Source organism: Vigna unguiculata, chromosome 7 (genome assembly GCF_037176805.1).
Source record: "Vigna unguiculata cultivar grain cowpea cultivar isolate G323 ecotype 2 chromosome 7, ASM3717680v1, whole genome shotgun sequence".
NCBI lineage: Eukaryota > Viridiplantae > Streptophyta > Magnoliopsida > Fabales > Fabaceae > Vigna > Vigna unguiculata.
Genome location: NC_140798.1, coordinates 36,976,324 through 37,004,124, shown reverse-complemented (window position 1 = coordinate 37,004,124; position 27,801 = coordinate 36,976,324). Strand labels below are relative to the sequence as shown.

Genomic DNA, 27,801 nt, shown 5'->3' with positions numbered 1-27,801 from the left:
GGCTGTTCTGTTTGGTCACACGTTTGACTATTGCGATTTGCCAACCTTAACATCCTTGCTTTCCTTATCTATCTAATCTAACTTCCTCATTTCCCTGTCCTGTTTTGCCCGTGACAGTCTCTCCTCACCCCAGATTTCAATTTCCCTTCTTTCTTTCTGGGTCTTCATCTGTTTGCCTTAAAACTCTTAACTTTCTTTTCTTTTTTACTTTTGGGTCAAATATGAAGATGGGTGTTCATCCATAGCCATTGAGAATCCTAGATTTGGAGGGAAAGATGAAAGATTTCCCTGGAACACCGGGCACTCTCCTTGCTTTGGCTCTGAGGATATCACAGTTCGTTTTTGCTGCTGGATCAATTGCTTCCATGGCTACCACTCCCAGTTTCTTTAATTTTACGGCCTTTTGGTAATAAGTTATACATTTCGCTCTTCTGAAACTTTTTCTTGCATTTATCTGTTCTGGTGTGACTTTGTTTCAGTACTGATGAAATCCTTGAAACACATAACTTGCATGTTAGCCAACTGTTGTTGATTCGGTTTTTGTGCATGTAATTTGAGTTAATCCAGCTTCTTCAAGCAGGTTTAGCACTTTGGCTGTTTTGGTCGTGATTGGAGTGAAGAATGTGTAGTGGAAATTTGTCATTGTTGTTGGGAAATGAGAATTGGGAAATCTGATATTCATGAAGCTTTCTAATCACAGTTTTTACCTGACTGAGGCTATGCTTGGAAACAGAGGATTCGAATGGGATGTAAAAGCTAACTTTTGGTTTATAAAAATCATATCCAAAATGTGGAACCAGACATGTTCTTAGCTTTTAAAAATCACATCTGAAACAAGAAAGCAAACACGTTATGATCAAACTTGTGTGGAAATTCTCTTATCAGTTGTTTACCATTTAACTGAAATTGACACAGGTCTCCCCTAGAAGAAACTTAGTGCTAGTTATTTTGATGGAGGATAACTTATTAGGTAATTCAGGACCAACTTGTTCATGGTGCTGATCAATCTCTATAAGTTTTGTGTATGTCGCAGGTACTTTTAAACACATGTGAAAAATACAAAAGTATACTTCAGAAAACAAATTTGTATCATAAAAGTAGACGTGTTCAAATTTTGAAAAACCTTTATGTGGTAATTTATAGAAGGTTCCTTCACCAATGGTTTGCAAATATATAATTGTACTTAGGCTGTGAATATGTTTGTAGTGCATGTAAAAGATGCGTAATTTGATTTTTTTTCTTTATGTTTTTCATCCCTCTGAAATTGAAAATACTGTTTTTTATCCTTTGTATCATGCTACACTCGTTAACTGCTTGGGAGGTAAATGAAAAGTAAAGAGACTGTTTCATGGTATCAGCAAGTTACACCTTTAAAAAAACTGTTAAGGTCTGTAAAATGTTTGTTATTTATCTATCTTAACAATAGATGTTAGGATCAAAACGGTGATGTAAAATTTTGAAATAATGAAAACCAGAGAACTATAGTTTATATGGATTTAAACCAAAAGTCATACATTTTATAAGAACTAAAGCAATGTTTTCTAATTATAGAGGGATTAAAACACAATCATTTTATAGGTATTAAAAACGTACTTAAACCTTGTATATTGATTGAAGAAATTTAAGAAGTTGCTTAAAGAAAGGTTTAATATGAATAACTAATTAAGGAGGAAAACTTGGCTACATGAGGATTGGGGAGGTGTACAGATGGAAATTATCCTATCAAGAGTGAGAATTCAAATTTATAACATTGTGGCGGATTCAAATTAAATAAAAACTATCCGATTTTTTGTATGAGCAAATGAGCTTCTGAACTTGAATGTCATGTAAAAGGTAAGGAATGAAAGGTTATTTCATGGTTTTGAGGATGATGAGAATGAGAATAGCATCTTCTTATTGAGTTTGGTACTATCTACAATTTGATTAAAGTTATTTGGTAACTTCTTGGAAAGATTCACCAAAACATCTTTCGTTCTTAAGTTGTACATAAGAAGTGGTAATTTTGTGTCTGTGCCTCCTTGATCTTTAGTTATATATCCACAGCATTGACAATAAACTGTAATGTTTAATGACTTACATGTTTAATGACAAAAAATTTTAGTTTGTTTACCCTCTCTAGACTCCACTAGGTGGGAGCCTTATGAAATCATCATACTTTTGTGTTAATAACTTTTGGTTGATAACTGCATCCCAAGTTCCCAACTATTCATTGATATCAGCAGCATTTTTCACAATTCTTGTTGTCTGTTGATTTTCAAATAGTTAGACCTATAGAACATGGACCTACTAACCATTCAATTCCAAATACATTTGGTTTTTTCACTCAAGTTGTGCTCGAAGATTTTGACATACTTATGTGGAAAAAGAATTACACTGAACAATTACTTCGAGGTCATTGTTTTTGTTTCAACAGATTACTCATTAGGCGCAATCTATCTCAGTTCAGTTTGTTTCACTATCGGACATGTTCATATGATATTCCCTCTACTTGTCATGTTCCCCTAAAGCCTATGAATATTACTTTCAAGCTCTTCTTGTTAATCGGTGTGTATGCCAAATGAAGATATGAAACTAAAAATGCTACATGAGCTTTGGTTCTCCAAAGCAAATGATGTCTGTAGTAAAACTGTTTTTCTCTGTAATCTTTGACACTAAGAACCTCTTGAAAACATGTATGTCATAAACTGTTTTATCGTTGACATGATAATCTGGAAATATACTTAAGTTGTTGATGAACATCAACTTGACGCTTACTGTTCCTTTTGTGATACAGTTATTTGATAGCCTCAATGGGTTTACAAGTGATTTGGAGTTTTGGGATTGCTTTATTGGACGCATATGCCTATGTGAGTAAGAAGGTCCTCCACAACGCAGTACTGGTTAGCCTCTTTGTAGTTGGAGATTGGGTTAGCCTCTGCCTAAACTTTTACTCTTACTAGTTAGTTTTTGACTGGTACTGCAGATAAATCCTTAAGGATAGTGTTTCAACATGTGTCAGGAATTTACCTATTTGTGTCCTCATCATTTTTTTTGCTACATAATATTAGTTCTGAAGTTATGATCTTTCATTCAAAAGTCTTCTTGACTGTTTTGTACAGGTAACAGCAACACTATCACTAGCTGCAGCTTCTTCCTCAGCTGGCATCACAGTTTTGTACTTCAATGATCTTGGGCACTGCCATTTTGGAGAGGAATGCCAAAAGTACCAGATTTCAGTGGCCTTAGCGTTCTTGAGCTGGTTACCGATTTCAATATCATCCCTAATTATGCTCTGGCTATTAGCAGCAGGCTAGCATACTCTATATTTGAATACCATCACGTGTTCATCTAATTGGAAATTTTCTTTGGAAGTGTCAATAGGAAAGGAAATAGAGTACAGGGTTACACGCATTTAAAACGATTCCTTCATTTCATCTCCAAATGTGCTAGCTGTAGATTGTAAAGAGTATAAATGTATACGTGATTTTGCCTTGCAAAGAAATTAAGTTACCAAAGTGTTATGCTGATTTCCTGTTCCTGTAACTATGTAACTAGAACAAAGTTAAACATTTTATGTTTACAGGGAATTGGGTTGCTAATGCATGTTTTTGCAAGATGGTTTTCTCTTTTCACATCTCACTACCGCTAACATTAAGAAGAAACCGTGTAGAACATATAATTGTCATTACAAGTGTCTGCAGTTGCTTCAAGAACAAAAGATATGAGAGTTGTAAATGTAGTTTGGTGGATGAAAAATAGAAAAAAAAAAAAAAAAACTAAGATTTTTAAAAGTAATTAGTTTTAAAAAAGTACTTTTTTTATTAATATTAGGCTTATATATGTTTTTTCCCCTGTCTATGCAATCGTTTATCTACAGTATTCTATTCAAAGTTTTGTATATGTTCATTTTAGTTCCTTGTTTCAAAGAGTGTTATTGAACTTTTTATTGGTTAAAGGAGTTCAAATTTAGCATCGAGGTGTTATTTTAATTTTAGTGAAAAGACAATGACACTTAGAAGGAGATATAAACTCGTGAGATCTTACATTTGTCGCATTTCAATTACCCACATTTTTCAAAAAGTTAACATATAGTATATGGTTGTAAATGTGAAAATATGGTGAAGGTAAAAACATCGAGACTTTTACTACAGAAGCTAAAATTGTAAACAGCAAGTTAATAAGGTCAATGTACTCGTTAGAAAATTGTATCAGAGGTATTGGTACTTGTGATTAAAACACTATATGAGAAAACACACATTTAATGTTGGTGTTGGTAAAGAGTCGACACTAACAAGTTAAAATTGACTCTAAATATTTAGAACCAAATTTGCATAATATGTGCATCTGATTTTAAAATCACGGATGTTAATTTGTTAGTAGGAGCTTTTGACAATGTTAACTCATAACTAATTTTTAAATTATTTTTTATTAAAACAATTTAGTGTTATACTAATATATTTTTATTTTAAGATTTATTTGATTTAGTGTCCGCTTAGTCGAACAATAAAAAATAAATTCTCGTATATTACTTTCATATTCAAAAAATATAAATGAAAAAAATAGAAAGAAAAAAAATGAAAAAGATGAATGTGTATAAGGAAGATGAATGTGAATGAAAGAAATGAATATAAAAGAAGAAGATGAGGAGAAGAACACCATGAAGATGTTGAGAAAAATATGAATAAAGGGGGTGACGAAAAAGAATGTAAGCGAATGTGTGTGGATGGAAAAGATGAGCATGGATAAGGACGGATCTTAATTAGTGTATTTGAGGGGGTTAAATATACTTTGAACCCCTAAACATGTTCATGAAATTGAAATTTATCTGTCTTAAACTTTTATAAATTTTGGTCTCTGAATTTTAAAAATGAATAAATGTAGTTCTTTTAATCCAATGACATTAAATTTATTTAACGTATTAAACGACGTTCATGGTAGACATATGGTGAAAACAGTTTAAACACAAATTAAATCGTCATTTGACAAGTCAAAAACAAATTCAATGTAGTTGAATTAAGAAGACTATATTTATTCATTTCTTAAATTTGATGATCAAGTTGTATCAAAGTTTGAGACAAAAAATGAATTTCAATTTCGTGTAAGTTAAGAGATCAAAAACATAATTAACCTCATTTAACATGTTATGTTCGCATATACCCATTTACTTGTTGCTCTCAGGTTACCTTTGTGTGTATACATCTTGTAACATTTTATAACACTCAATATATAATACACAATCTCCTCTCCTTCTCCATGTATTTCTTTATCCTTTGTCCATGTATTTCTTTATCCTTTGTTTTCTACATGTATCATATATAATACACAATCTCCTCTCCTTCTCCATGTATTTCTTTATCCTTTGTTTTCTACATGTATTAAGAGAACCAAACACGATCCATGATTGAGAAGGAATCCTTGCAGTAGTTCCTCTATCCTAAAGTATTGTTGGGAAAAACCCCCGAGAATCACTTTATTAATAGAGAAATAAAATAAACATAAGGAAACACATAGACAACACACCCATGCCCTTTGGCACCGAGTACACCCACACTCTCCAAAGTAATAATTTAAATCAAACCTCACAACACTCTTATTACAAGATTATTATAAGAAGAGTCAAATATAAGCTTGAAGTGATTTGACTCGGGGCAAAAAACATCACAGACTTAGAGCTCATTATATAGTCACTAACACCTACTTCCTTGGTTGTCCTAGGCGACGTGGGACTTTTCAAGACATGTTATTTTCATCACCCAATATTCTTCACCCCGATTAAAATAAACACATCTTCATTGTCTATACCAGCAATCATACTCCACCATAAGGGGTATCACTTGGAATCAAGTCGTTTCGAGAATTTCCACTTGGAATCAAACTATCCCAAGAATTTCTACTTGGAATCAAACCATCCCAAGAATTTTCACTTGGAATCAAACCATCCCAAGAATTTCCACTCGAAATCAAACCATCCTAAGAATCTTCACTTGGAGTTAAACCATTCGAAGAATTTCCACTTGGAATCAAACAAACCCAAGAATTTCCACTTGGAATCAAACCATCCTAAGAATTTCCACTTGAAATCAAATCATCCCAAGAATTTTCACTCTGAATAGTCATCCCAAGAATTTCCATGCACCCTGCATCAATGCTAACCAATGCCCACACACATTGCATTAATATTAGCCAATGCTCGCGCATAAACACCATACATCCTTTGTCCGACGGAACCATACTGCAACCCATGACGCAAAACCACACAACATGACGAAAAACCACAAATCGAACATCTGCACTTCGCAGCCACCGTGGCGGAGGCCAAGTGGGCCGAGTCACAATCAAATCGTGACGTTTGGGCTGTTACACTCTTAAGTAAAAATAGTTGCGCCTTGACTAATGGTTATAGTTTTTGGCCTAGTGGAAAGTGTTCAATCCTAACAATTGATATCAGAGCCTAAGGCCATGAGTTTGATTCTAAGTGGACAATTGCTAAGAGAAAGATTTTGCGGGTTGAAAAATTGATTTCTGCATATCCAGACTTTGAAAAGCTTTTTATATCTATTTTGACATCCAAAAAATAATTTTCAAAAATCCGCCACTAAGTGTGGATTTACTAAAAGGACTTTTGTGTTATATTCCATGGAAGATTCCAAAATGAACTTAGTGTGGACTATGTTGGTGGAGGTCCACGTTTTTCATGGTGTAGATATTGATCGGTGATATTCCTTTTAAGGTTAGGAGTTTGTCGAATAATTTGTCGTACGATGGATTTGATGAAATTTTGGTGGGAATCGAAGAACTTGCCCTTTAAAGCCAATATAAAGTGATTTGAGAATGACATGAATGTCATGTAATTGGGTAACTATGCCTTAAAGTGTATATGTGAAGTGAAACAAGATAGTTGTGGAACACACTCTTCCACCACCTCATTTTATTAAAATTATGTGTTGTTCACAGACAAGTTGTGATGGTGCAGTGAAAATATGAAAAATGTGATGGATGATGATGATGACATTGACCAAGATGGGATGGGGATGATGGATGATCACGATGAGAGTGACCAGAGTGTTATATATGTCTAAACATGATGAAATTGACAAGAAGAAATGCATGGTAATGGTGTTAATCACTAATTTGATGCACTAAATCCTTTATTAATATTGTATGTTAGGGATAAGCTCATATGAATCATGGTGGGCCTAATTAGAATCTATATAATGTAAGACCTGAAATTTTCTTTCCAAATATAGTTTTCTAACGTATAAATAATAATAGTGTTACTAGAGATGGCAACCGGGCGGGGCGGGACGGGTTTCGTTATCCCATACTCATCCCCGCATCAAAAATTCATCCTCATCCCCATACTCAAACCTAACGGGTATCAAACTTTTGTCCCATTCCCATCCCCACCGGGTAACGAATATAATCTTGTACCCATACCCGTACCCGTGTTCTAACTAATATTAATTTTTATAAAAGAAAAAAAATTACGGTAAAGAAAACATAATATTATCAAATATTTAATATTAGGAGGATGATTGTTTCTTCCATATCAAATACTTTAAAATAAATTATAATTGTCTACATTTTAAATTAGAATACCAAATAAAATTTTATGAGAACCAAAACATTTATTAAATTTGTAAACTACAACATTGATGAACTTAGTTGATAAAATTAAAAAATATTTCAAAAAAATATAAAAGGAAAACAAATATTCAAATTAAAATATATTTTAAATGTTTGTTTACTTCAATTATTTAAATTCTAATGAATCTCTTTTTTATACACCAATAAAAGTTATAATACGTCACTTGATCAAAATGACACAAAGAACAAATAATAAATATAATAATAAAATTTTGACATAGATTTTGTATCTTTTGAACTTCAATATATGTTGGATAGTGACAAAAAAATATTCATAGCAATTACATTAAATTTTTATATTGTAGTAAATAAAAGTTATTTATACAATTAAAGTGAAAAAATTACAGTATGATTAATAATGAGTTATAAAATAACAAATAATTAGATAGAATATATCGAAATATTATTCTACATGATAAAAATAAACAATAAATAAAAATATTAAAAAACTAACAAATGTGTGTTTATGAAATAATTTGAGAGACTAATGAAAGAAATCGCACAAAAGAAATCAAATGTATAATTAAGATATGATAAGATGAAAAATACCTTAAAGAACTAATTATTAAATTATGTTTGAAGTGGTTAAAATTAAATAGAAATATCATTAGAGACCAAAAAAATTGTCATCAAATTACAAATAAATTAGTCATTAAATTGGTCACTAAATCAAGTACTGATTCGATCATTGAATAGGTCACTAATTTAATCACTAATTCAGACAATAAATCAACTACTACCACCAATGACGAAAAATAGTGACTGATATGAGTTAATGAATAAATTAGTCACTATTTCATGTTTTTCTTGTAGTGAATTATCATATACTATTCCTAAATATCATTATATATATATATATATATATATATATATATATATATATATATAATTTTAACCACTTCAAACATAATTTAAAGCGAAAAAATTAAAGTATGATTAATAATGAGTTATAAAATAAAAATAATTAGATAGAATATATCGAAATATTATTCTACATGATGAAAATAAACAATAAATAAAAATATTAAAAAACTAACAAATGTGTGTTTTAGAAATAATTTGAGAGACTATTGAAAGAAATCGCACAAAGGAAATCAAATGTATAATTAAGATGTGATAAGATGAAAAATACCTTAGAGAACTAATTATTAAATTATGTTTGAAGTGGTTAAAATTAAATAGAAATATCATTAGTGACCAAAAAAGTTGTCATCAAATTATAAATAAATTAGTAATTAAATTGGTCACTAAATCAAGTACCGATTCGATCATTGAATCGGTCACTAATTTAATCACTAATTCAGACAATAAATCAACTACTACCACCAATGACGAAAAATAGTGACTGATATGGGTTAATGACTAAATCAATCATTATTTCATGTTTTTCTTATAGTGAATTATCATATACTATTCCTAAATATCATTATATATATATATATATATATATATATATATATATATATATATATATATATTTATAATCTTAACCACTTCAAACATAATTTAAAGTGAAAAAATTACAGTATGATTAATAATGAGTTATAAAATAAAAAATAATTAGATAGAATATATCGAAATATTATTCTACATGATGAAAATAATAAACAATAAATAAAAATATTAAAAAACTAACAAATGTGTGTTTTAGAAATAATTTTAGAGACTATCGAAAGAAATTGCACAAAGGAAATCAAATGTATAATTAAGGTATGATAAGATGAAAAATATCTTAGAGAACTAAGAAAACTTTTCAAATATCAACATATATACTCAGTGGTTGAAAAATAACGAAAATTATTTTAATGAAACAAAAGAGTTATTCAAATTAAACAAAAATTAATAATAATAATAATAATAATAATAATAAGTAAAGAATTTTTTTTTATATTACCTTAAATTGAGAGTATAAACATTCTCATGTAAAAGGAAAATATATAATAAATAAACATATTAAAAAAATAATAGAAATATTGTGAGCATAATTTTTTTTAATTAATATACATTATTTTAACATAATTACATAAAGGTTATGATAAGATAAAAATTATTTTGGAAATGTGAATAAGTTTCATGACAAACCAAATAATTAAAAGAAATAAAAAATAGAATATATATATATATATATATATATATATATATATATATATATGGTTACTTAATTAATTGTAGATATTTTAATAATTTAAACGAGAATAGAGATATGGCGGGGACGGGTATTATGGCGGGGATATGTACATCTCCATACCCATCCCCATACCCAACTGAAAAAGTCGGGGATTCTCCATACCCATACCCAGTTAATGCGGGGATTCTCCGTCAAAACGGAGACGGGTTCAGACAATACCCACGGGGACGGGTTTATTTGCCATCTCTAAGTGTTACAATAATTTGTTCTATATTTCATTAAGAATTTCATTTCTTTAGAATTCAAATTCTCTCTGAACTCTTATTTGATTTTTCTTCTCTTATATTTTTTTGGATGTTTATTATGGAATGTGCTGAAGGTGTAGGATTACAATTTGAAAGCTACAGTTGCATAGTTAGAGTAAGATCGTTCAAGCAATGTGCGATGATGTAATGATTATATACATGTATAATATATATATATATATATATATATATATATATATATATATATATATATATATATATATATATATATATATATATATATATATATATATATATATAATGTGCTAATAATGAGATGCATATATTTATATGATATACACAATGTATATATTGGGAATCTAGGATCAAAATATTAAGCACAAAAAAACTTATTACAAATGAGAGATATTCTAATTTCAGTAATAGTTCATATCACATACAAATTAAGACATAGCTGAATGAGAAGTAAAACGAGATTTTTATATTTACCAAGTATGTACAATGAAAACTTTAATTCAATACATTAGATATCACTATTCAAATCAATTAAACTTTATTACCGTTGTGACATGACATAATATAATAGCTAATGATACAACATTGTTGTTTATTTATTTTAAATAAGAATTTAAATTTTTAGCTCATTAACAACAAGAGACTTCTGGCCAAAATGATAAGTATTTATATTGTAGTCTAAAATACACATGTTTTGACCTTAAACAAAATTTAATACTTTTATGTATCTTACAAGAATTTATATTTTATTTGTTTTATTTATTTTATTTTTTATTCTGTATTTGAATTTGAAAATGGATTTGAGAGAATGAATTTGAAGAAGGGGAGAAACGGATGAATATAGTATTATTTAGATTAATGAAAGTGATGAAAAATTAAAAAAAAATAAAATAAAAATTTATGAAAGTTTAGAGTGATGTGATATGATTGATAAATTAAAATATATTTTAATATATAAAAATAAAATTTTATCATTTATCATAAAAGTAATTTAATATAAAATATAATTAATGTTATTATTATTATACTTCTTTATAACAATTTAAGTGTTATTTTTACCCTATAAGTGCTCTTATTATTTTTTTTTGCAAACATCCCACAAGAGTCAATTTTTGGCTTCCTAATACTCTAGTGATTCTTAATAGGAGAAACCAAAACTTTTTCTTTAGTACGAATTCCATAGTTTTTCATAACTACTTTTATAAATTTTTATTAGTGTCAAGATTCAGTACAGCATAAAGAAAAGTTTAATTATTTGGTTAGGTAAAATTTACAACGTCTTGAATCACGGAACAAAAAAGTTGTAATCTTGACGTAATTTCATAAAAGTGAATTACAGATTTTGTTAGCCGTCTGTGCTCACGGAATAAAAGAATTTTGGGCCCTTTGATGTGATGTGGGTTTATTGAATGCATTTTTTGACCCATCTAAAAGTGTTTTCTATTAAAAATATAACATAGATTTCTTTGGTGAAATTCTTGAGAGAAACCTTACACCTCCAATGAATGAACTTTATGCTGCCTATTATTATAATTAATTTCACATATGAATTATTCGATCCTTTGATTACAATCTTAATTACCAATACCAAGTAGGAAGGAATGTGCCTTCAAGAATGTAATATGTACCTGCATAACATAACCTTTTGATTATTCGTTCTGGAATAAAAATCCCTTTCAAATCTCAATTTAACTCAATTTTATTAAGATTTACATTTAGCTTACATTCAATGTGAAAACAAGAAAGAATGATATTATCATTATTTTCCGTTAGCATTAATATAACAATTGATCATAGTATCAAATATTAAGAAAAATTATACTTTGACCCCTATCTTTTGAGTCCCATCCTTTATTTTTTTCACGTGATTTAGTGTAGATTATTGATTTTTTCAATTAAAAAAAATAGTGATATATTAATCAATAACCTACACTAAGTCACATTAAAAAATAGAGGATAAAAGTCAAAAAAATAAAATTCATATTATTATTGTCCAAATATTAATAAACATAATCACAATGAATAATTTTTTAAGGGTTAAATATGTTTTTAGTCCCTCAAGTTTTAGTAAAATTTGAAATTAGTCATCTTCAAAACTTTCGACCAATTTAGTCATTCATCTTTAAAAATACGTGAATTTAATCATTTTAACAAAATTTTGTTAAGTTTATCTGACATTTCAAACGCATTTCATGATAGTATTTGAATTGTTTACACCGTTTGATACATTTTCGTTTTAATGTTAACTCAAAAATTATCATAAAATACATTTAAAATGTCAAATAAACTTAATAAAATTTGATAAGAAGAATTAAATTCACACATTTTTAAAAATGAAGGACTAAATTGGTATAAAGTTTCAAAAAGATACTAATTTCAAAATTAACTGAAACTTAAGAGACAAAAAACATATTTAACTCATTTTTCAAAGGAAAATGATATTTTAATCCACTTTTTTTTACCCATTTTTAACCTACTACTTCAATCACCATTAAATCATTTATTTTGATTTTTTTTTAGGTTAAAATACCTTTTTGGTCCCAATTTTCGTCAAGTTTTTTCAAATAAGTCCTAATTTTAGTTTTGTGTTCAAATAGGTCCCAATTTTCGTCAATTTTGTTCAATTGGGTCCTTTTTTGCTAACACCGTTTAAATCATTAACGGCCATGAACAGTGACTGCCACGTGTCATTTCGTGGTTTTTTTGAAATTTTTTTTAAATGTTTTTAATTTTTTTTAAATGTACACGTGTCAACCCAGGAGCGTGACACTTGTCACTTCGTGGTTTTTTTGAATTTTTTATTTTATTTTTTTTGAATTTTGTTTGAATTTTTTTTAAATGTCCACGTGTCAACCCAGTAGTATGTCACGTGTCAAAGTCAATATTCTATATTCAATTTGGTCCCTATATTTGTTATTTTTGTTCAATTAGGTCCCAATTTTTGTTAACATTAACCAATTTGGTTCTTATCGAAGATGTGACCAAATTTAATTTTTATATCAAAGTTATAATGATGTGAATTTTAATATATTATATAAAAATATTTAATAAAAAATGTGAATTTTAATATAAAAATTAAATTTGGTTTTAATTTGGAGAGAGACCAAATTGGTTAATGTTAACAAAAATTGGGACCTAATTGAACAAAAATAACAAATATAGGGACCAAATTGAATTTAGAACATTGACTTTGACATGTGTTGAGACGTGGACATTTAAAAAAAATTCAAAAAAATTTTAAAAAAAATTCAAAAAAAATTCAAAAAAACCACAAAGTGACACGTGGCACACTCTTGGATTGACACGTGTACATTTTAAAAAAATTTCAAAAAAATTCAAAAAGAAATTCAAAAAAATTCAAAAAAACCACGAAATGACACGTGACACTCACTGTTTATGGCTGTTAATGATTTAAACGGTGTTAGCAAAAAAAGATTCAATTGAACAAAATTGATAAAAATTGGAATCTATTTGAATACAAAACCAAAATTAGGACTTATTTGAAAAATTTTGACAAAAATTGGAACCAAAAAGGTATTTTACCTTTTTTTAATGATGTAATGTGATGATTTAATAATGATCGAAGTGATGAGTTAAAAATAATAAAAAAATTAAGTTAAAATATATTTGTCGTTTTCCAAATATGCATGCTCGCTGAGTGGGATTGTCATGTGTAACAGTTCCAAGTAACATGTTTACTGCAAATTCCTAAAACAATTGTGGCAGTTTTGGCAGTTTGTTTAGATAAATTTGTGGCTGAGAAAATACGAAGCATGCAATTGGTGGCATCTTTATGCTATACGAGGAAAGGCACTAAAAAAGGGTTAATGTGATTGCATTATTTTAGTAGAAAAAGCGAAGTGGAATTCAGTATCATCGCCACCACAAAAACATTACTGTACACAGTTGAAAAGAAAGTGGAACATATAGGAAGCACTAATATTTTGCCTACGGTTAACGGGGCCAAACTTCTGCTTCACCAAGATAAGATCATACACCTCTGCATAATAATTGTTCCCACTATGGAAAATAAAGGGATGAGCATGCAGCGCTAGCCACTTGACCAAAAGCTATAGCTGTTAGTAAGGGTTCACACTTTAAATACTTATATATATGTCTAAATCTGTGGTTTGATGTTAAATTAATTATTAAAAAAATAAAAGTTTTTATTTTGTTAATAAAATATAAATTTATATATAATTGCATAGTTTAATTGTAGCTTTTAAAAATGACACTGAATCAAAATAATTTTGATAGTATATTTAAACAATAAATCTTATAGAGAATAATTCATTATGATGGAAATTTTGAATTTTTTATAACAAAATATATTATTAGAATATGAAAATTTCAAATAAATTGAAACTTTAGAACTTTATGAAAGTAATTGGATTATTCAAAATAAAGAATATCAAAATAAAAAAATTAAAATTCTTCAATTTTCAAACTCACATGTTTTATCATCGTAATTCTTTTTCAACTCGTTCTTTTGTTTATAGATTATGGACATTAATAAAGAACCAGTATTAAAATTATTAATTTTAGGTTGATGTCGATTAGGATTTCTATTGTTATTGATACAAAATATTTTCTTTTTAGATAGTTAGAAGTATTTTTATTGAGTTTAACCACTATTATTTTTTACTTAATATCAACCAGAATTTTGTAGAAAAATCTACTAAAAAAACTCATATTTCTTGTTAAATTTTAAAACAACTCATATTTCTTGTTAATTTTGTTTTAAAATTTTATTTTTGTAAGAAATACTTATAAATTTTGTTATGAAAAAAATTTGCACAAAATTGCTGCCAATTATTTTGTATAAAATACTTTTCATAATAAATTTTGTAGGAAATACTTATGAATTTTATAATTTTGTAGAAAATAATTACTCATAAAGAAATGACCTGCCAATTAAGATTCTTAAAAAAAATAACAGAAAAAAGTCTTTTCTAGCACATTCTTTTTAACAAATTTATAAAAAAAATATCGTGTAATATGAGAATTTTTACTAATAAATATTAGGAAAACTATCTTTTAAAAAATGTGCATTATATAATTTGATTCACGTTTTCGTGATGATTTTATCAACTTTTACTGTGATTATATTGCTTTTATTACCAATTCAAATGTTATTATATATCAATAGTTTACTTGATTTATTTTATAAATATTGACTAAGAAAAATTTTAATCGACAATAATTGTTTAACATTTAAATAATTTTTTATATATTTAGTTATATATTCATATATAGTTATATATACATGTAAGTGAAGTCCACTTTCTTGTTTTTAAGTCTTGGGCTCAACTTGGTAGGTCCTAGGTCAGCCCATTTATTTCTATTTCAAACAATCCCTTCAACTTTCTCACTCATCACTTTTCTCTTTTTTTTTCGCATGCATCGAGACCCGTTCTCATCCTTTCTTCTCCTTTGAAGTAGAAAGTTGAGCTAGGGCACTGCAAAACTCCTCTCCGAGCTAGTCGAAACCTCCTTTCATGTAAGTTCAATACCCAACCTTGGTTCTGTATAGGGTCTTCTTTATGACTTCATTCTCGTTCTTGTGTTCTCACTTACAACTCTCTAAGTTGTTCGTGGCCTTGGTGCTCCTTCCACTAAAGGTTTTCTCATCTCAAGTGTAGCTCTTTATCTAAGTAAGGGAGGCTAGGATTTTGCATGTTTTTAAAATATTTTGCTTGTTTTGGTTTTGTTTTTGTGTTGAAGTGCTTGGATGATGGTGTGATAATATGATGTATATATTTTTTGGATGGCTTCTGATGTTGCATGCAAGAACAGGAGAGAAACTGCTATTCTCCCCCAAGCGAGAATCCTCTAGCCTAAGCGAGAATAGTATAAAACTCTCCTTTGCCAAGCTACTCTTTGACAAGCTAATGATCCTAGATGACCATGGACTAACCTTGTGCGTGGTAAGATCAAACCTAATTGCAATGGCTCTGTAGAGCAGTATAGATCACCACATGTGCAAGCAGCTAGTGAATCTGATCTTTTTATATTTATCCATATAATTGAGTTAAAGGATCTTTATTGTTTGTCATCACATGCCTTGTGTGCTTATTGAAATGCCGGTTTAAAAATCTTCTTTTATTATATATATATATATATATATATCGATATATCGATTTAATGACTCTTGCAGATTTGAAGTACTACTCCGAATTTTCCTTAGCAAGGGTATTCTCATGGCAATATAAGTTCGAAAAGAAAGAACATCCAAACAGACTACCAATATTACAAAGGAATTTCTATGTAAAGTGGTGGGTTAATCCTGCACAGCAGAATTATTCGACTGTTAAGAAAGAAATTTTAGCAATTGTTCTTTGTGTTTCAAAATTTCAATCTGATTTGCTTAACCAAAATTTTTTAATTTGTGTCGATTGTAAATCTGCAAAACACATTTTACAAAAAGATGTTAAAAACTTAACATCAAAACAAATTTTTGCAAGATGATAAACAATTTTAAGTGTTTATATATATATATATATATATATATATATATATATATATATATATGATGAAAATTATTTTTATCTCTAGCTTACCCTTTCTTTTTATGTTGTGTTCCTGTTTGGTTTTTTTTTTCTTACTATAATGATCACCAATTTTGGTGTGAGCAGATATGGGAGTTTCTGGTGATTGTGTAGGGATAGTGATGCTGCTGTCTAGTTTATGTGTTTAGTTATTATTCTTTTTGGGCATCTTTTGAGGCATTGTTGCCTTTGTAATTCCTTCTTCTGTCAGCAATCTTTTGCTAAACTGTTTTTAGTTCTGTTGTTGGCATTGTTTTGTGCCTTAAGTTCTCTTTTGTGGTATAATTTGGGATGACTATAATGACTAAGTCTTTATATTTCATCTATGGTGCTCTAATTATTTATAGTTGTGTTTTAATAGAATTATTCTATTAATTTGGGATGTTAGAATATACATGAACTTATTCACATTTATTTTTCAATTTTACTATTTAAACTAAAATAATTATTTCATCAATTTTACTTTTTAATTAATTGTTTTTTTTAAATTTAACATTTTTTAATTTGACCCTTTTTTAAACTTAATCATTTTCATAATTATAAAACTACTTACAAAATAAATTAAAACTATTTATAATAAAATAATAAAAATTATTTATGTTTATTTTTATAATTATAGCAATATACAATAATAATAATTTTATTGATATAATATCACTAGTTGATTTTAGTAAGTCTAATGTCATTTATAAAAATAATTTTTCTAATATTTAAACTAGAATTTTCCAACTATACGTTATTTATTTTACTTTTATAATAATAATTTTCAAGTTTCATTAATAATTTTTTTATATAGTTAAACTGCAACTATTAATGTTTGAAAGTAATACTTCTAATTTAAAAGAATTCATACTTTGTAATTAATACATCGACTATTGAAAAATTGAATCATAATAAAAAAGGAAAAGCATAAAAAAAAAAAGAATTACAAATGCACCAGCCGGGAATCGAACCCGGGTCTGTACCGTGGCAGGGTACTATTCTACCACTAGACCACTGGTGCTTGTTGTTCAATTTTACTAATTTTGATAATATTCGATGTATAGCCTATTTTTTTATTACACAAAGATATTAATAAAAGACACTACCTTATTAATGGAATGTTAATCCTTATCTGAATTAAATAATTTTCGTTTCCTTTTTAATTCAAACCTCAGATGGTTTATATATATATATATATATATATATATATATATATATATATATATATATATATATATCGCAAATAAAATAAACTTTATGTACAAAACTTGAAAACTGGTGAAATATATGGTTGATTAATCGTATAATTATTATATAAATAGTAATTAATTTTAGAGACTAAGATAATTAGTTACTTTAGGGATTAATTTAGATATTATTTTATAAATAAAAAATTATTAATCATTAATTTATAAGATAGTTTAAATTAATTATTTATATTTTTCGTTACTAAATGGCTATTATTTTTGTAACGTATCTATTCTTTGGAATTAATCTTTTCTGTTTGTATTCCAAGTGAGAAGGAAAACAATTGGAATGTATTTAAATTACAGAGGAAGAAATAATTTAGAAATTAATAGATATTTATTCTGTTTGAGACTAAATCCAAGTGGTGGTTAAGGATTACTTACATTAGTGACATGTGATCAGGAATAATAAAAATACAAGCAAAACAAGCTTTGACCGGAAACATCACTTCTTAGTAAAACAGTTAACGAAAAGAAATGCAATGATTTAAGAAAATAAAAAAAGTATCCAAATTATTGAATAACAATTATTGTCTCATATACCGATTCAGTCCATAGCAGGTTTGTAAAATCAAACAACTAAAGAATAATCCCCATCAAAAAAGATGAAAGGACAGACACTGAATTTTGGATTATATACAAATTATAAATAAATTATTAGATTGTATAATCTCCATTAATGCTGTGAGCTATCCTTGCTTTAATAGTGTTTGGTACTGGCCATACAATAAAAGTTAATTGCTTTAGATGTTGCGTTTTAGGTAGAAGAAAACCAAAAGTAGTGCTATATTTCCTTTCCTGAAATATCATAATGCATGGCTACATGGAAATTGAATTGCTTTAATAAATTTAATAAAACATCTCAACCCACTGTGGGGCAATTTATTAAAGCACTGAATTATTTTTCCCATATCAGATTAGATCAGTACAAAAATGAATGGGACGTACCATTTTATAAGGGGTCACTGTAGTTTTCAGCCATTGGACCATATAAATTTATCTCGACTATCATATCATTATTGAGTTTTTCAGAATATTTAGCAGTGTAACTTCGTACAAGACTTAGTCTCAAACTTAAATTTGAATCAGATTAACGTGTGGGGTGTTTCAGAAATTCCTTGTCAGCAAAACATAGCAGGAAAAAGTGAACAAATTCAGAATTATATTTTGCTTCACGTATGATCTCACTCTACTTCAGCAAGCACAACAAATAAATTAATAAAGAGAATAGTTATAGTTTCGGGTAAGTAAACGTTCAATCAGTATACTTTTGAAAATGATAATATATACTTTTTTTTTTCTGCTCCAGTATCCATCTAGTTGCGCATTCTGAAGTCACAGTCTAGTCATGAATGTTGAGTACATTTTGTGGGAATTTAATAAAGAACATGATACCGCATCAACTGCAATGAGAATCACATTCAACAAGCTCATCAGCTATATTTTGAGCTTCTGAATCACATATAGTCATTCAGTAATGGCTAAAGCTATGGAACAACAGAAAAGAGGTTCTGATGTGTTTGTGTTCAGAGAGTTAAAGCCACACCTGTTCATGGTTATAGTTCAGGTGGGATATACCTTATTATATTTCATCACTGAAGCCTCCTTCAATCATGGGATGAGTCCTCATGTCTATGTAACCTATCGCCATATTGTGGCCACGCTTGTTATGTTCCCTTTTGCATACTTTCTGGAGAGGTACATATGTATACACACTTCACTTGTTTCATATCAAATTTTGCATTTTCATTCCTCATCAACTTCAATTTATGCTAACAATTGAGTTTGGTATGATCCTATAACTTTTATCATGCAGAGATGTTAGACCAAAGCTGACATTTGCTCTTCTCATGGAAATTTTTTTGCTTTCTCTGTTAGGGTAAGGACCATGCATGCTTCTAATATTTATAACCTTAGAGTGGAAACTTGATTTGTCTAACATGAAAATTTTCAGGGTTAGTGTAACCCTTAACATGTACTTTGCAAGCCTGAACTACACAAATCCGACCTTTGTTGCTTCCATGGTCAACACCATAGCTTCCCTTACCTTCATTATTGCAGTAGCAATCAGGTTTGCTTAATTCTTCATCGACGTGAATTTAGAGTTATTAAAATACATTTATTTAATCCTTAGAAGAGTTGAGTTATGTGTAGGTTTGAGGTTGTTGATGTTTGGAATCCTCGAGGTATTGCAAAAGTTATTGGGACCATGATCTCCTTAGCTGGTGTTTTGATTATGACCCTGTACAAAGGACCCGTGATGAGAAATTTATGGCGTCCTCTAATCCACATTCGACCGAAAAGTGCTGCTATCACCGAAGACTGGTTAAAGGGTTCGATTCTTACAGTTGCAAGCTGTGTTGCATGGTCTTTATGGTACATTATGCAGGTTTTCACCTTAACTCAACTTCTGTCTACATTTTTCACGCCATGCATAAAGTAGTTTCGTTTCTACTTTCTATTCTTATCTATGAAGCAGGGACGCGCCTCATAAAGGAAAATTATCTTTTGAAAACAAAATTTTTGACAAACTTAATGAAGATTCTAAAAATAGAATTAAAGTAGATTAAATTTTTATTTTTCAGTAAAAATAAAATAATAATATAATATTTTTTTGCCTGAATAAGAAAGTTTGTGAAAACTTTTTCAAAAACATTTTGTTAACCTATCATAACTTTCTCATAAATAGTGTCGGTATTCTACACATATAGGATATCAATAATTGTACTTGTAAGACACTTTTAAAAGATTTTTTTTTACATGATTTCAACACAATATTAATAACCATTTTTGTTTTCTTATACAATCATTACGTTTCGTTTCATTTTTTGAATATTAGATAAATAGATTTATTTTTATTTTAATCGGATAATGTATTAATTGACAGTTTCAAACTAATATATATGTATATTTGTGTCACAATTTTTATTGTATCTCGTGTTCTATATTTTTTAAAATTTAATCATATCTCCGTTTGTGTGTGAGATATCTGTATCCGTGTCTATATACGGACAACAGGGATTCTTATTGGTGTTCTTTTGGTTGTAACTAGAAATTGTGACAATTCTTAGTTTTATCATGTTTTTGTGGAATTCAGGCATCGACTTTGAAAAGATACCCTGCTCAACTCTCACTCACCACGTGGATGTGCTTTGTTGGAGCAGCACAATCAGCTGTTTTTACTGTTATAATAGAACACGACTCTTCTGCATGGACTATGGGGCTAAACATTGACTTGTGGTCCACAATATATGGTGTCAGTATATATATAATACAATAAGCTGTTAAATGAAGTGTATAAAATCTTAGTACCAACAAAAAGGAAGCATAAAATCCATAATTTTAACGATATCAATCATTGATCGCAGGGAGTTGTAGTTGCTGGCTTGATCATCTACATTCAACTATGGTGCACTGAGAAAAGAGGACCAGTTTTTGTCACAATGTTCAACCCTCTTTCTACTATATTGGTGGCAATTCTAGCCTACTTTGTCTTTGGTGAGAAACTTTATTTGGGAAGGTAATAACCGATGCCTTTCAAAATTTACAAAAGAATGCAATTCTGCTAAAGCTGGTTTTAACATGATCGTTTTTTCTTTATCCTAAAAATAGTGAATATTTAGTTAATTTATAGCAGTTTTGTTATTAGGATATAAGGATCTTGATCACATTATCCATGATTTAAAGCATGCGACACTTACCTAAGGTAGAACATGCAGTAGATGGAATGAGAAATTAACTAATACATTTCTGAAATTTGTTTGTGATGGATGTTCAGCATCATAGGTTCACTCATTGTCATAATTGGTCTTTACTTTCTGTTATGGGGCAAAGAACGTGACCAAGTGGTTTGCATGAAGAGCACAGATAAATCACAGTGCAGTTCTGCAGACCCAGAATGCAGAATGTAGTCAATTTAACAGGAATTGGGAAGAGAACAGAACATGGAAGTCATGAAGCTAGGTTTCTATGTTTTTTTTGGATAAACACTTTTCTGTAAAACCAACAAAGTTTGCTGCTTTCCAATCCTCTCAAGTATTCCTTTTAAAAATCAGATCGTGTTTGTGTTGAAGTAAAAGTTTGTAGCATTACCGTGTGTTTGGAAATGTCCTTTGAAATGCAGAGGAATGAAACATAACTTTTTGTCGTTCATAATTTCTTTTTATAATACAATATTATTACATTCACATAATAAAAATAAATACTTAATGAATGCTATAATAAAATAATAATTTATGAAACTGTAAATAGATATAAGATAAAAATAGAAATGCTAAAAGTACGATGAACCAACCTGAAAAACCATGTCCCTTTACAACAGTATACAGCTTTAACGTATCTTTTCTTTTTAAGTGGTGTTAACTTCTAATTCCATACCAACGTCTAACTACATTTTTATTAAATATTTTAAATTATATTTTAATTTAACATTAAAAAATTGATTGCTAATGTATAATCACTTTTCAAAAGAAATTATAAATAAAGAAGAACAAGTTTTTCTTTTTTCTTTTTAGACGGATTACATGTGAAGGATCCTAATTAATATATATATATATATATATATATATAATTAATTAATTAATTTCCTTAAATTTTAATATATTTGTTATTCCAAAATCTTTTACATATGAAAAAAAAAATCGACGTCTATTAGACAAGATTGTATGCCTAGCGGTGAATAACCAAATTAAGTATGGAAATATTTTTTCGTTGTCTAAATACTTTTCACAAGACCCCACCTTATAAAACTTTTTTATTCCTTTCTTAAACATTTAAAACTTTCAAATTTAAGGAATGGCCACAACTATTGTAATTGACCAGTAAAGTACCATGAAGGAAAGGTCAAAGTATTTCACTATAAAAAAAATGGGTAATTATTTAAAAACAAAATATATATACATAAAAAATTAGTTCATAATATATTTGTTTTTTGAATTTTTTAATAATTATCGATGGCAGTTTATAATTATTAATTAAAATTCATCGGTAAATATTCATCAATAAATATCATAATTAGATCTTCTTTCTCATCCACTTCTTTGTTTTCTTTCTTTTCATCTCTTCTTTTTTCCTTCCTCCTCTACCACCATTATCATTATGGAATGAGAATGTGTCAAACGGAATAAACAACTCAAATATTAACATAAAATGTATAGAAACATAATTAAATTAAAATGACTATATCAATTAATTTTTAAAAATTTATCTAAATTTCGGAGATGGACAATTTGTAATTTTGCATTAAAAGAACTAAAAACATACTTAATCATATAATTAGTACCGACAATTTAATAGACAATGTTGCATAACAAATGTAAAAAAACAAAATTATGATATATTTTAACAAATTATTTTATTAATAAATAAAAATGTTTCATTATTAAATTTACTTTAAATCTCGAAAACCCTTAAACCATTTTCAATAAACTCTAACTCATACTTTTTAAAATTATGTTGTAGACTATAAACCTAATTTAATTTTATAAAATTAAATTATAAAATTAGATTTGCACTTAATTTATTTATATATATATATATATATATATTATAAATTAACTTTATTTTTAATTAAATGGGACTTTCGACACCCCTCAAATAACATAGTACGACAAAAAAAAAGACCTTCCAAAATTCGACCCCAAGAAACTAAATTTCATGTGTTTTTGTCGCCAAAGATACGAAATATAGTTGGGAATTTGGTTCTCCGAATTCTGAATTCCCTACTGCTATAGTGATCCATATTAGTGCGAAAAACAGAATAACTAGGAGTTTACTAAGATAATATCTTTCAAAACATTATTTCTGAAAAGAAAAAAAAATCTATAGTGGAACTAACTAGATTGAATTCTTCAATTTTACAAATTATTTTTGAATTTTAGTGGTTCAGAAACAAGTTGACATTACACTACAATTTATAAATCAAACTGTGGATTTCTTTTCCTGTGATTAGATGCTCATCTCTGGGATAATGTAAATGCAAAAATGCATTTAACAGTGGCACCAGTGTTTCTCATATTTTAATAGAAAATGACTACCAATCACGAAAAGTTGATTTTTGTTAAGGAAATAACTATTGCCGAAACTCTTGCTATAATATAATGTGATTTTCTTTTTCATATAGTTGATTCTATATTCAATTCAAACTATTTCAATTTTACTATAAATAAAGTAAAAAGGAACACTATTTTAACTTATCGTGTTATTTGATGAAATATATAAGAATGTCGGATCATGATTATTCATCTTTTATTGAGAAGTAACTGGGGTAAACAGAGAATAATCAAATGACATTAGCCTCATTTTTTAGTTTGTCGATAAGCTCATCCACAGATGAAACAATAACCCCTGCTTTTCTCTTGGGAGGTTCTGTCACTTCAACTATCTCCAAATCAGATTTTATTTCCACATTCAACTCCTCCGGAGTGAATTTTTTTATGGGTTTCGACTTTGCTTTCATTATGTTCGGAAGAGTAGCATACCTTGGTTGATTCAATCTCAGATCGGTGCTGCATGAAGAAAAGAGATAATCTTGTAAGAACAATCACGAAACTTGATATAGTTGTCATAAGGATGCGCATCCCAGGGAAATTTGAAGATGACACAGTGACTTTGTATGTTAAACAAGAAACAATTCATGTTTGCATTCAGAAATTTGGTAAAGGGTACAATATTTCATACCACACTTGTTGTGATTTCAAACACTCCCATGCTAAACAATACAGAAAATAAAACGAAAACTACAACCTTACAATTAACATGATATTCCTTCTTTTCAATGACATGCATACAAACCCATAATATTAGTCAAAGAGAAAGCTTTTCTTACGAATTTAGGGAGAAGTTAGTTTATAAAAGATTGTACGTTGCTTCATGATCCAATTGATTAATTGAAATTTAGTTGTGAAAGAAATGAAAAGAAAATGGAAAATAAATGGGTCTTAGGTCACCACCATGTGATAAAGATAAACCCAGATGAGAGCAAGTATAAAAAGGCAAGGCTTCTTAGAAATATAGATAGGGTGGATACAACATTCTTTTAAAACATAAAAGAATATGACACTCACGTTATTACTGCTGGTAAATTCAGACGCACAGTTTCTATACCATCATCAACCTCTCTGTCCACTGTGGCAACCCGTTTCTCTTTGTCGAGGACAACCTACTGGAAAGCAGCAGTTAGTTATAAAATAATTTAATCAGAAGAAAGAACATGTTCTATATGCCTACATAACGAAAAATTAATAAATTCTACCACATGAAAACTTGATTACTCTAATTCAAATCAAGCAAATGACCGGGTATCCTTCCAAGAAAATCAAGTGCCAAATAAAGAGATTTTTTCTGAAAGCAGTGGCTAAGTAACTTGATCAATAATTTTTGTTACCAAACAGTTTGACACAAGAAACAACAATGACCAAATTCTAAACTACTTTTGATAGAAAAATTGAGGTGAAAGGATGGCACAAGGTCTGATCTTACAAGGAATCTAGGATAAGTTCAATCAATATTCAAGAATATTGAAGAGGTAACTTTACGATGGTTCTCATAAATAACCCAGCCCCCTGCTTACTACTAAAGTCTGATTTCAAGCTTGCCAAATGAGCATATTTAGAAAGCATATCAATGACCACCATGATGACAGTATGCCCATTTGAAGAAGGGAGGCCAATGATGAAATCCATGGCCACATCTTCCCATATTTGAGTTGGAATGGGTAATGGTTGAAGCAATCCAGATGGTAGTGTTGTATTGTGCTTGGCCTGTTGGCAAATGAGACAATTTTGCACAAATTCCTTGATGTCTTTTTGCATACAATGCCAATAAACTTGAGCTGTGATTCTCTGCAATGTTCTAGTGAAACCAGAGTGTCCACCCAACAATGTACTGTGGAACTTCTGTAGAACTTTATGCACCAGATTATGTCCCTTGGGTAAAACTAATCTATCCAATATAGTAATTTATCTGAAACTGAGTAATGTGGATTAGGAGGAGTGTTCTGTAAACAGATCTGCATAATTGTATGCAATTGCAGGTCTGACGCAAGAGCTTCCCTTAGCCTGTGTTTGTTTGATGTCATTTGCTGTTTGAAGGGAAAGGTTTGATGTCATTTGCTGTTTGAAGGGAAAGGGGAAGATGGATTCGAAGCTGGAAGTAGCTGGAGTTGAGAATGAGATAGTACCATCAAGAAGGATCTAGAAAGAGAATCAACAACCACGTTCTCTTTTCCACTCTTTTCCAGGTTTATACTCAATGGTGAAGTCATTCCCAATCAATTTGTGCAATCAATTCTATTGTTCAAGTGTATGACATCGTTGTTCGTGAGAGATCTGAGGCTTTTTTTATCAGTCTTAATGAAAAATAAGCAATAGGATGTTGTTGTTGACTCAGGACAGCACCTATACCCACCCTGAGGCATCGGTTTCCAAAGTGAATGGTTCTGAAAAATCAGGTAAAACTAAGACTAGTGCCTTGGTAATAGCATGCTTGAGCAAGGAGAAGGCTTCGTTTGCTCTGCTCCCCATAAAAGTTTATCCTTCTTGAGCAAATTAGTCAAGGGTGCAACAAGTAATGCATAAGATTTGATAAATTTTCTATAATAACCGGAGATAACATCTTAGATTTAGGCTTTGAAAATCCCCAAACCATGGTTTGTGGAAAAGCTACTACTAAGTTCTTCGTTCTAAAACGTTGGAGCTTTCCCACAAACCACTACTATCTGGGGTGGCGACAGAACCAAGCATGCTATTAGCGGTTGGTTTGTCATGTACACATACCCAACTTAACATGTCATGTATATACCCATCCTAAAATAAAATGAAGAAAGGAAGTCCTATGACTAACGCCTAATGACTTCACAAAGGCATCAATAATCCTATTCTAGATGGGCAGGGCAGTGATAAATAGTAGGAAAAAAAAATGAGAAAACCCAACCAACGTCACTGCATTTGAAGGAACCCATTTGATGTTCAAAGAAAAACATTTAGCTTTGACCAAATTGGGAAGAATGGAGGACAGAAACAGTAAAATAATCTGATTACAGTGCATTAAAATGACAAGTAACTTAGCACATCACAGATAGTCATGAAGACATTGTTTACTAATTATGCAGATGATGAAATGGACAACGCTAACCTTTGAAGCAAAAGTCCCTTGAGGCCAGTTGAGGAGTCCTGCTACCATCTGCCCTGTCTGATTGCAATCATCATCGATAGCCTGTAAAAAAAAATAGCAAGAACACTTTATAGAGAACAACACAAGTTGAAACAACAATTTCTACTCTAATAATTGATCTGCAGAACACCCGCACAAACAAAAACCTGAATTTCCACAAATAGAAGGAAAGGATAACAGTAGTAGTAATACCTGCTTGCCAAGGATGAGAAGATCGGGCTTCTCAATCTCCACGAGCTTTCTGAAGATTTTGGCAACCGAAAGAGGGAACAGGGAAGCAGTGGACTCGACGTGGATGCCTCTGTTAGCTCCCATGGCAAGACCCGTTCGGAGAGTATCTACGCATTGAGAGGGTCCGATGCTGACAGCGACAACCTCGGAGGCCAAGCCAGACTCTCTGATGCGAAGGGCCTCTTCCAGGGCAATCTCGCAGAAGGGGTTCATCGACATTTTCACGTTCTGGGTCACCACCCCCGTCTGCAAAGCGGCGTCGTGTTGAGCCAAATTGGGAGCGGAAAGAAAAAAAAAAGGTGAGCTTGTGAGTGAGTTTCTTACCTTGTCGGGCTTGACCCTGATTTTGACGGCGTAATCGACGACTCGCTTGACGGCTACCATTATCTTCATTGTGATGGGTTGAAGATGCGGTGTGTGCGTTTAGGAGTGGAGGTGGAGATGATATATAGAAGAAGGAGAGTGCATGTGCTGTGTTTGCTGTACCAACTGCAAACTAAACAAACAACACAGTTTAATCCGAGATGAACACCAACATGGTCGAAGCTGATGTTTTAGATGTTACTTTTCAAATTAAAAGTAGGGTT

At 29.7% G+C, this 27,801-nt stretch overlaps 3 protein-coding genes and 1 non-coding gene across 6 annotated transcripts; 2 read left to right on the top strand and 2 right to left on the bottom strand.

Annotated features, from left to right (window-relative positions):
* Positions 1 to 3,578, top strand: LOC114192582 (CASP-like protein 5B3). The gene is made up of 3 exons (XM_028082344.2): positions 1 to 406; positions 2,774 to 2,906; positions 3,099 to 3,578. Exons 1-3 carry the CDS (start codon positions 276 to 278, stop codon positions 3,291 to 3,293), a joined length of 459 nt encoding a protein of 152 aa, XP_027938145.1. The 5' UTR covers positions 1 to 275; the 3' UTR covers positions 3,294 to 3,578.
* An 11,800-nt stretch (positions 3,579 to 15,378) lies between these two features.
* LOC114189713 (WAT1-related protein At5g07050-like) lies at positions 15,379 to 21,967 on the top strand. Of its 3 annotated transcripts, none has more exons than XM_085675446.1 (8): positions 15,379 to 15,535; positions 19,122 to 19,510; positions 19,629 to 19,691; positions 19,767 to 19,883; positions 19,967 to 20,201; positions 20,910 to 21,068; positions 21,181 to 21,332; positions 21,591 to 21,967. In XM_085675446.1, the coding sequence occupies exons 2-8, from the start codon at positions 19,290 to 19,292 to the stop codon at positions 21,721 to 21,723; spliced, it is 1,080 nt and encodes a 359-aa protein (XP_085531572.1). In that variant the 5' UTR covers positions 15,379 to 15,535; positions 19,122 to 19,289; the 3' UTR covers positions 21,724 to 21,967. The 3 variants fall into 3 exon arrangements, with proteins under 3 accessions (XP_085531572.1, XP_085531573.1, XP_027934171.2); XM_085675447.1 differs by lacking the exon at positions 15,379 to 15,535 and adding an exon at positions 18,097 to 18,988; XM_028078370.2 differs by lacking the exon at positions 15,379 to 15,535 and having other exon boundaries at positions 18,097 to 19,510.
* TRNAG-GCC (transfer RNA glycine (anticodon GCC)) lies at positions 17,516 to 17,586 on the bottom strand. Its single transcript has one exon. It is a non-coding gene; the product is annotated as a tRNA-Gly (tRNA).
* A 2,027-nt stretch (positions 21,968 to 23,994) lies between the features above and the next one.
* Positions 23,995 to 27,801, bottom strand: ETFBETA (electron transfer flavoprotein beta). Its single transcript, XM_028078695.2, has 5 exons — positions 27,539 to 27,801; positions 27,176 to 27,460; positions 26,945 to 27,025; positions 24,877 to 24,971; positions 23,995 to 24,318 (listed from the first exon to the last, which is right to left on the bottom strand). The coding sequence occupies exons 1-5, from the start codon at positions 27,605 to 27,607 to the stop codon at positions 24,093 to 24,095; spliced, it is 756 nt and encodes a 251-aa protein (XP_027934496.2). The 5' UTR covers positions 27,608 to 27,801; the 3' UTR covers positions 23,995 to 24,092.

Coding starts and splice junctions, on each gene's coding strand:
- LOC114192582 (XM_028082344.2), top strand. CDS start 276: ATGAAAGATTTCCCTGGAACACCGGGCACTCTCCTTGCTTTGGCTCTG. Junction 407..2,773: donor TTTAATTTTACGGCCTTTTG/GTAATAAGTTAT, acceptor TTTGTGATACAG/TTATTTGATAGCCTCAATGG. Junction 2,907..3,098: donor TCTTTGTAGTTGGAGATTGG/GTTAGCCTCTGC, acceptor TGTTTTGTACAG/GTAACAGCAACACTATCACT.
- LOC114189713 (XM_085675446.1), top strand. CDS start 19,290: ATGGCTAAAGCTATGGAACAACAGAAAAGAGGTTCTGATGTGTTTGTG. Junction 19,884..19,966: donor ATTATTGCAGTAGCAATCAG/GTTTGCTTAATT, acceptor AGTTATGTGTAG/GTTTGAGGTTGTTGATGTTT. Junction 21,069..21,180: donor TGTGGTCCACAATATATGGT/GTCAGTATATAT, acceptor CATTGATCGCAG/GGAGTTGTAGTTGCTGGCTT.
- ETFBETA (XM_028078695.2), bottom strand. CDS start 27,607: ATGAAGATAATGGTAGCCGTCAAGCGAGTCGTCGATTACGCCGTCAAA. Junction 27,026..27,175: donor TTCTCATCCTTGGCAAGCAG/GTATTACTACTA, acceptor TTTTTTTTACAG/GCTATCGATGATGATTGCAA. Junction 24,319..24,876: donor AATTTACCAGCAGTAATAAC/GTGAGTGTCATA, acceptor TTCTTCATGCAG/CACCGATCTGAGATTGAATC.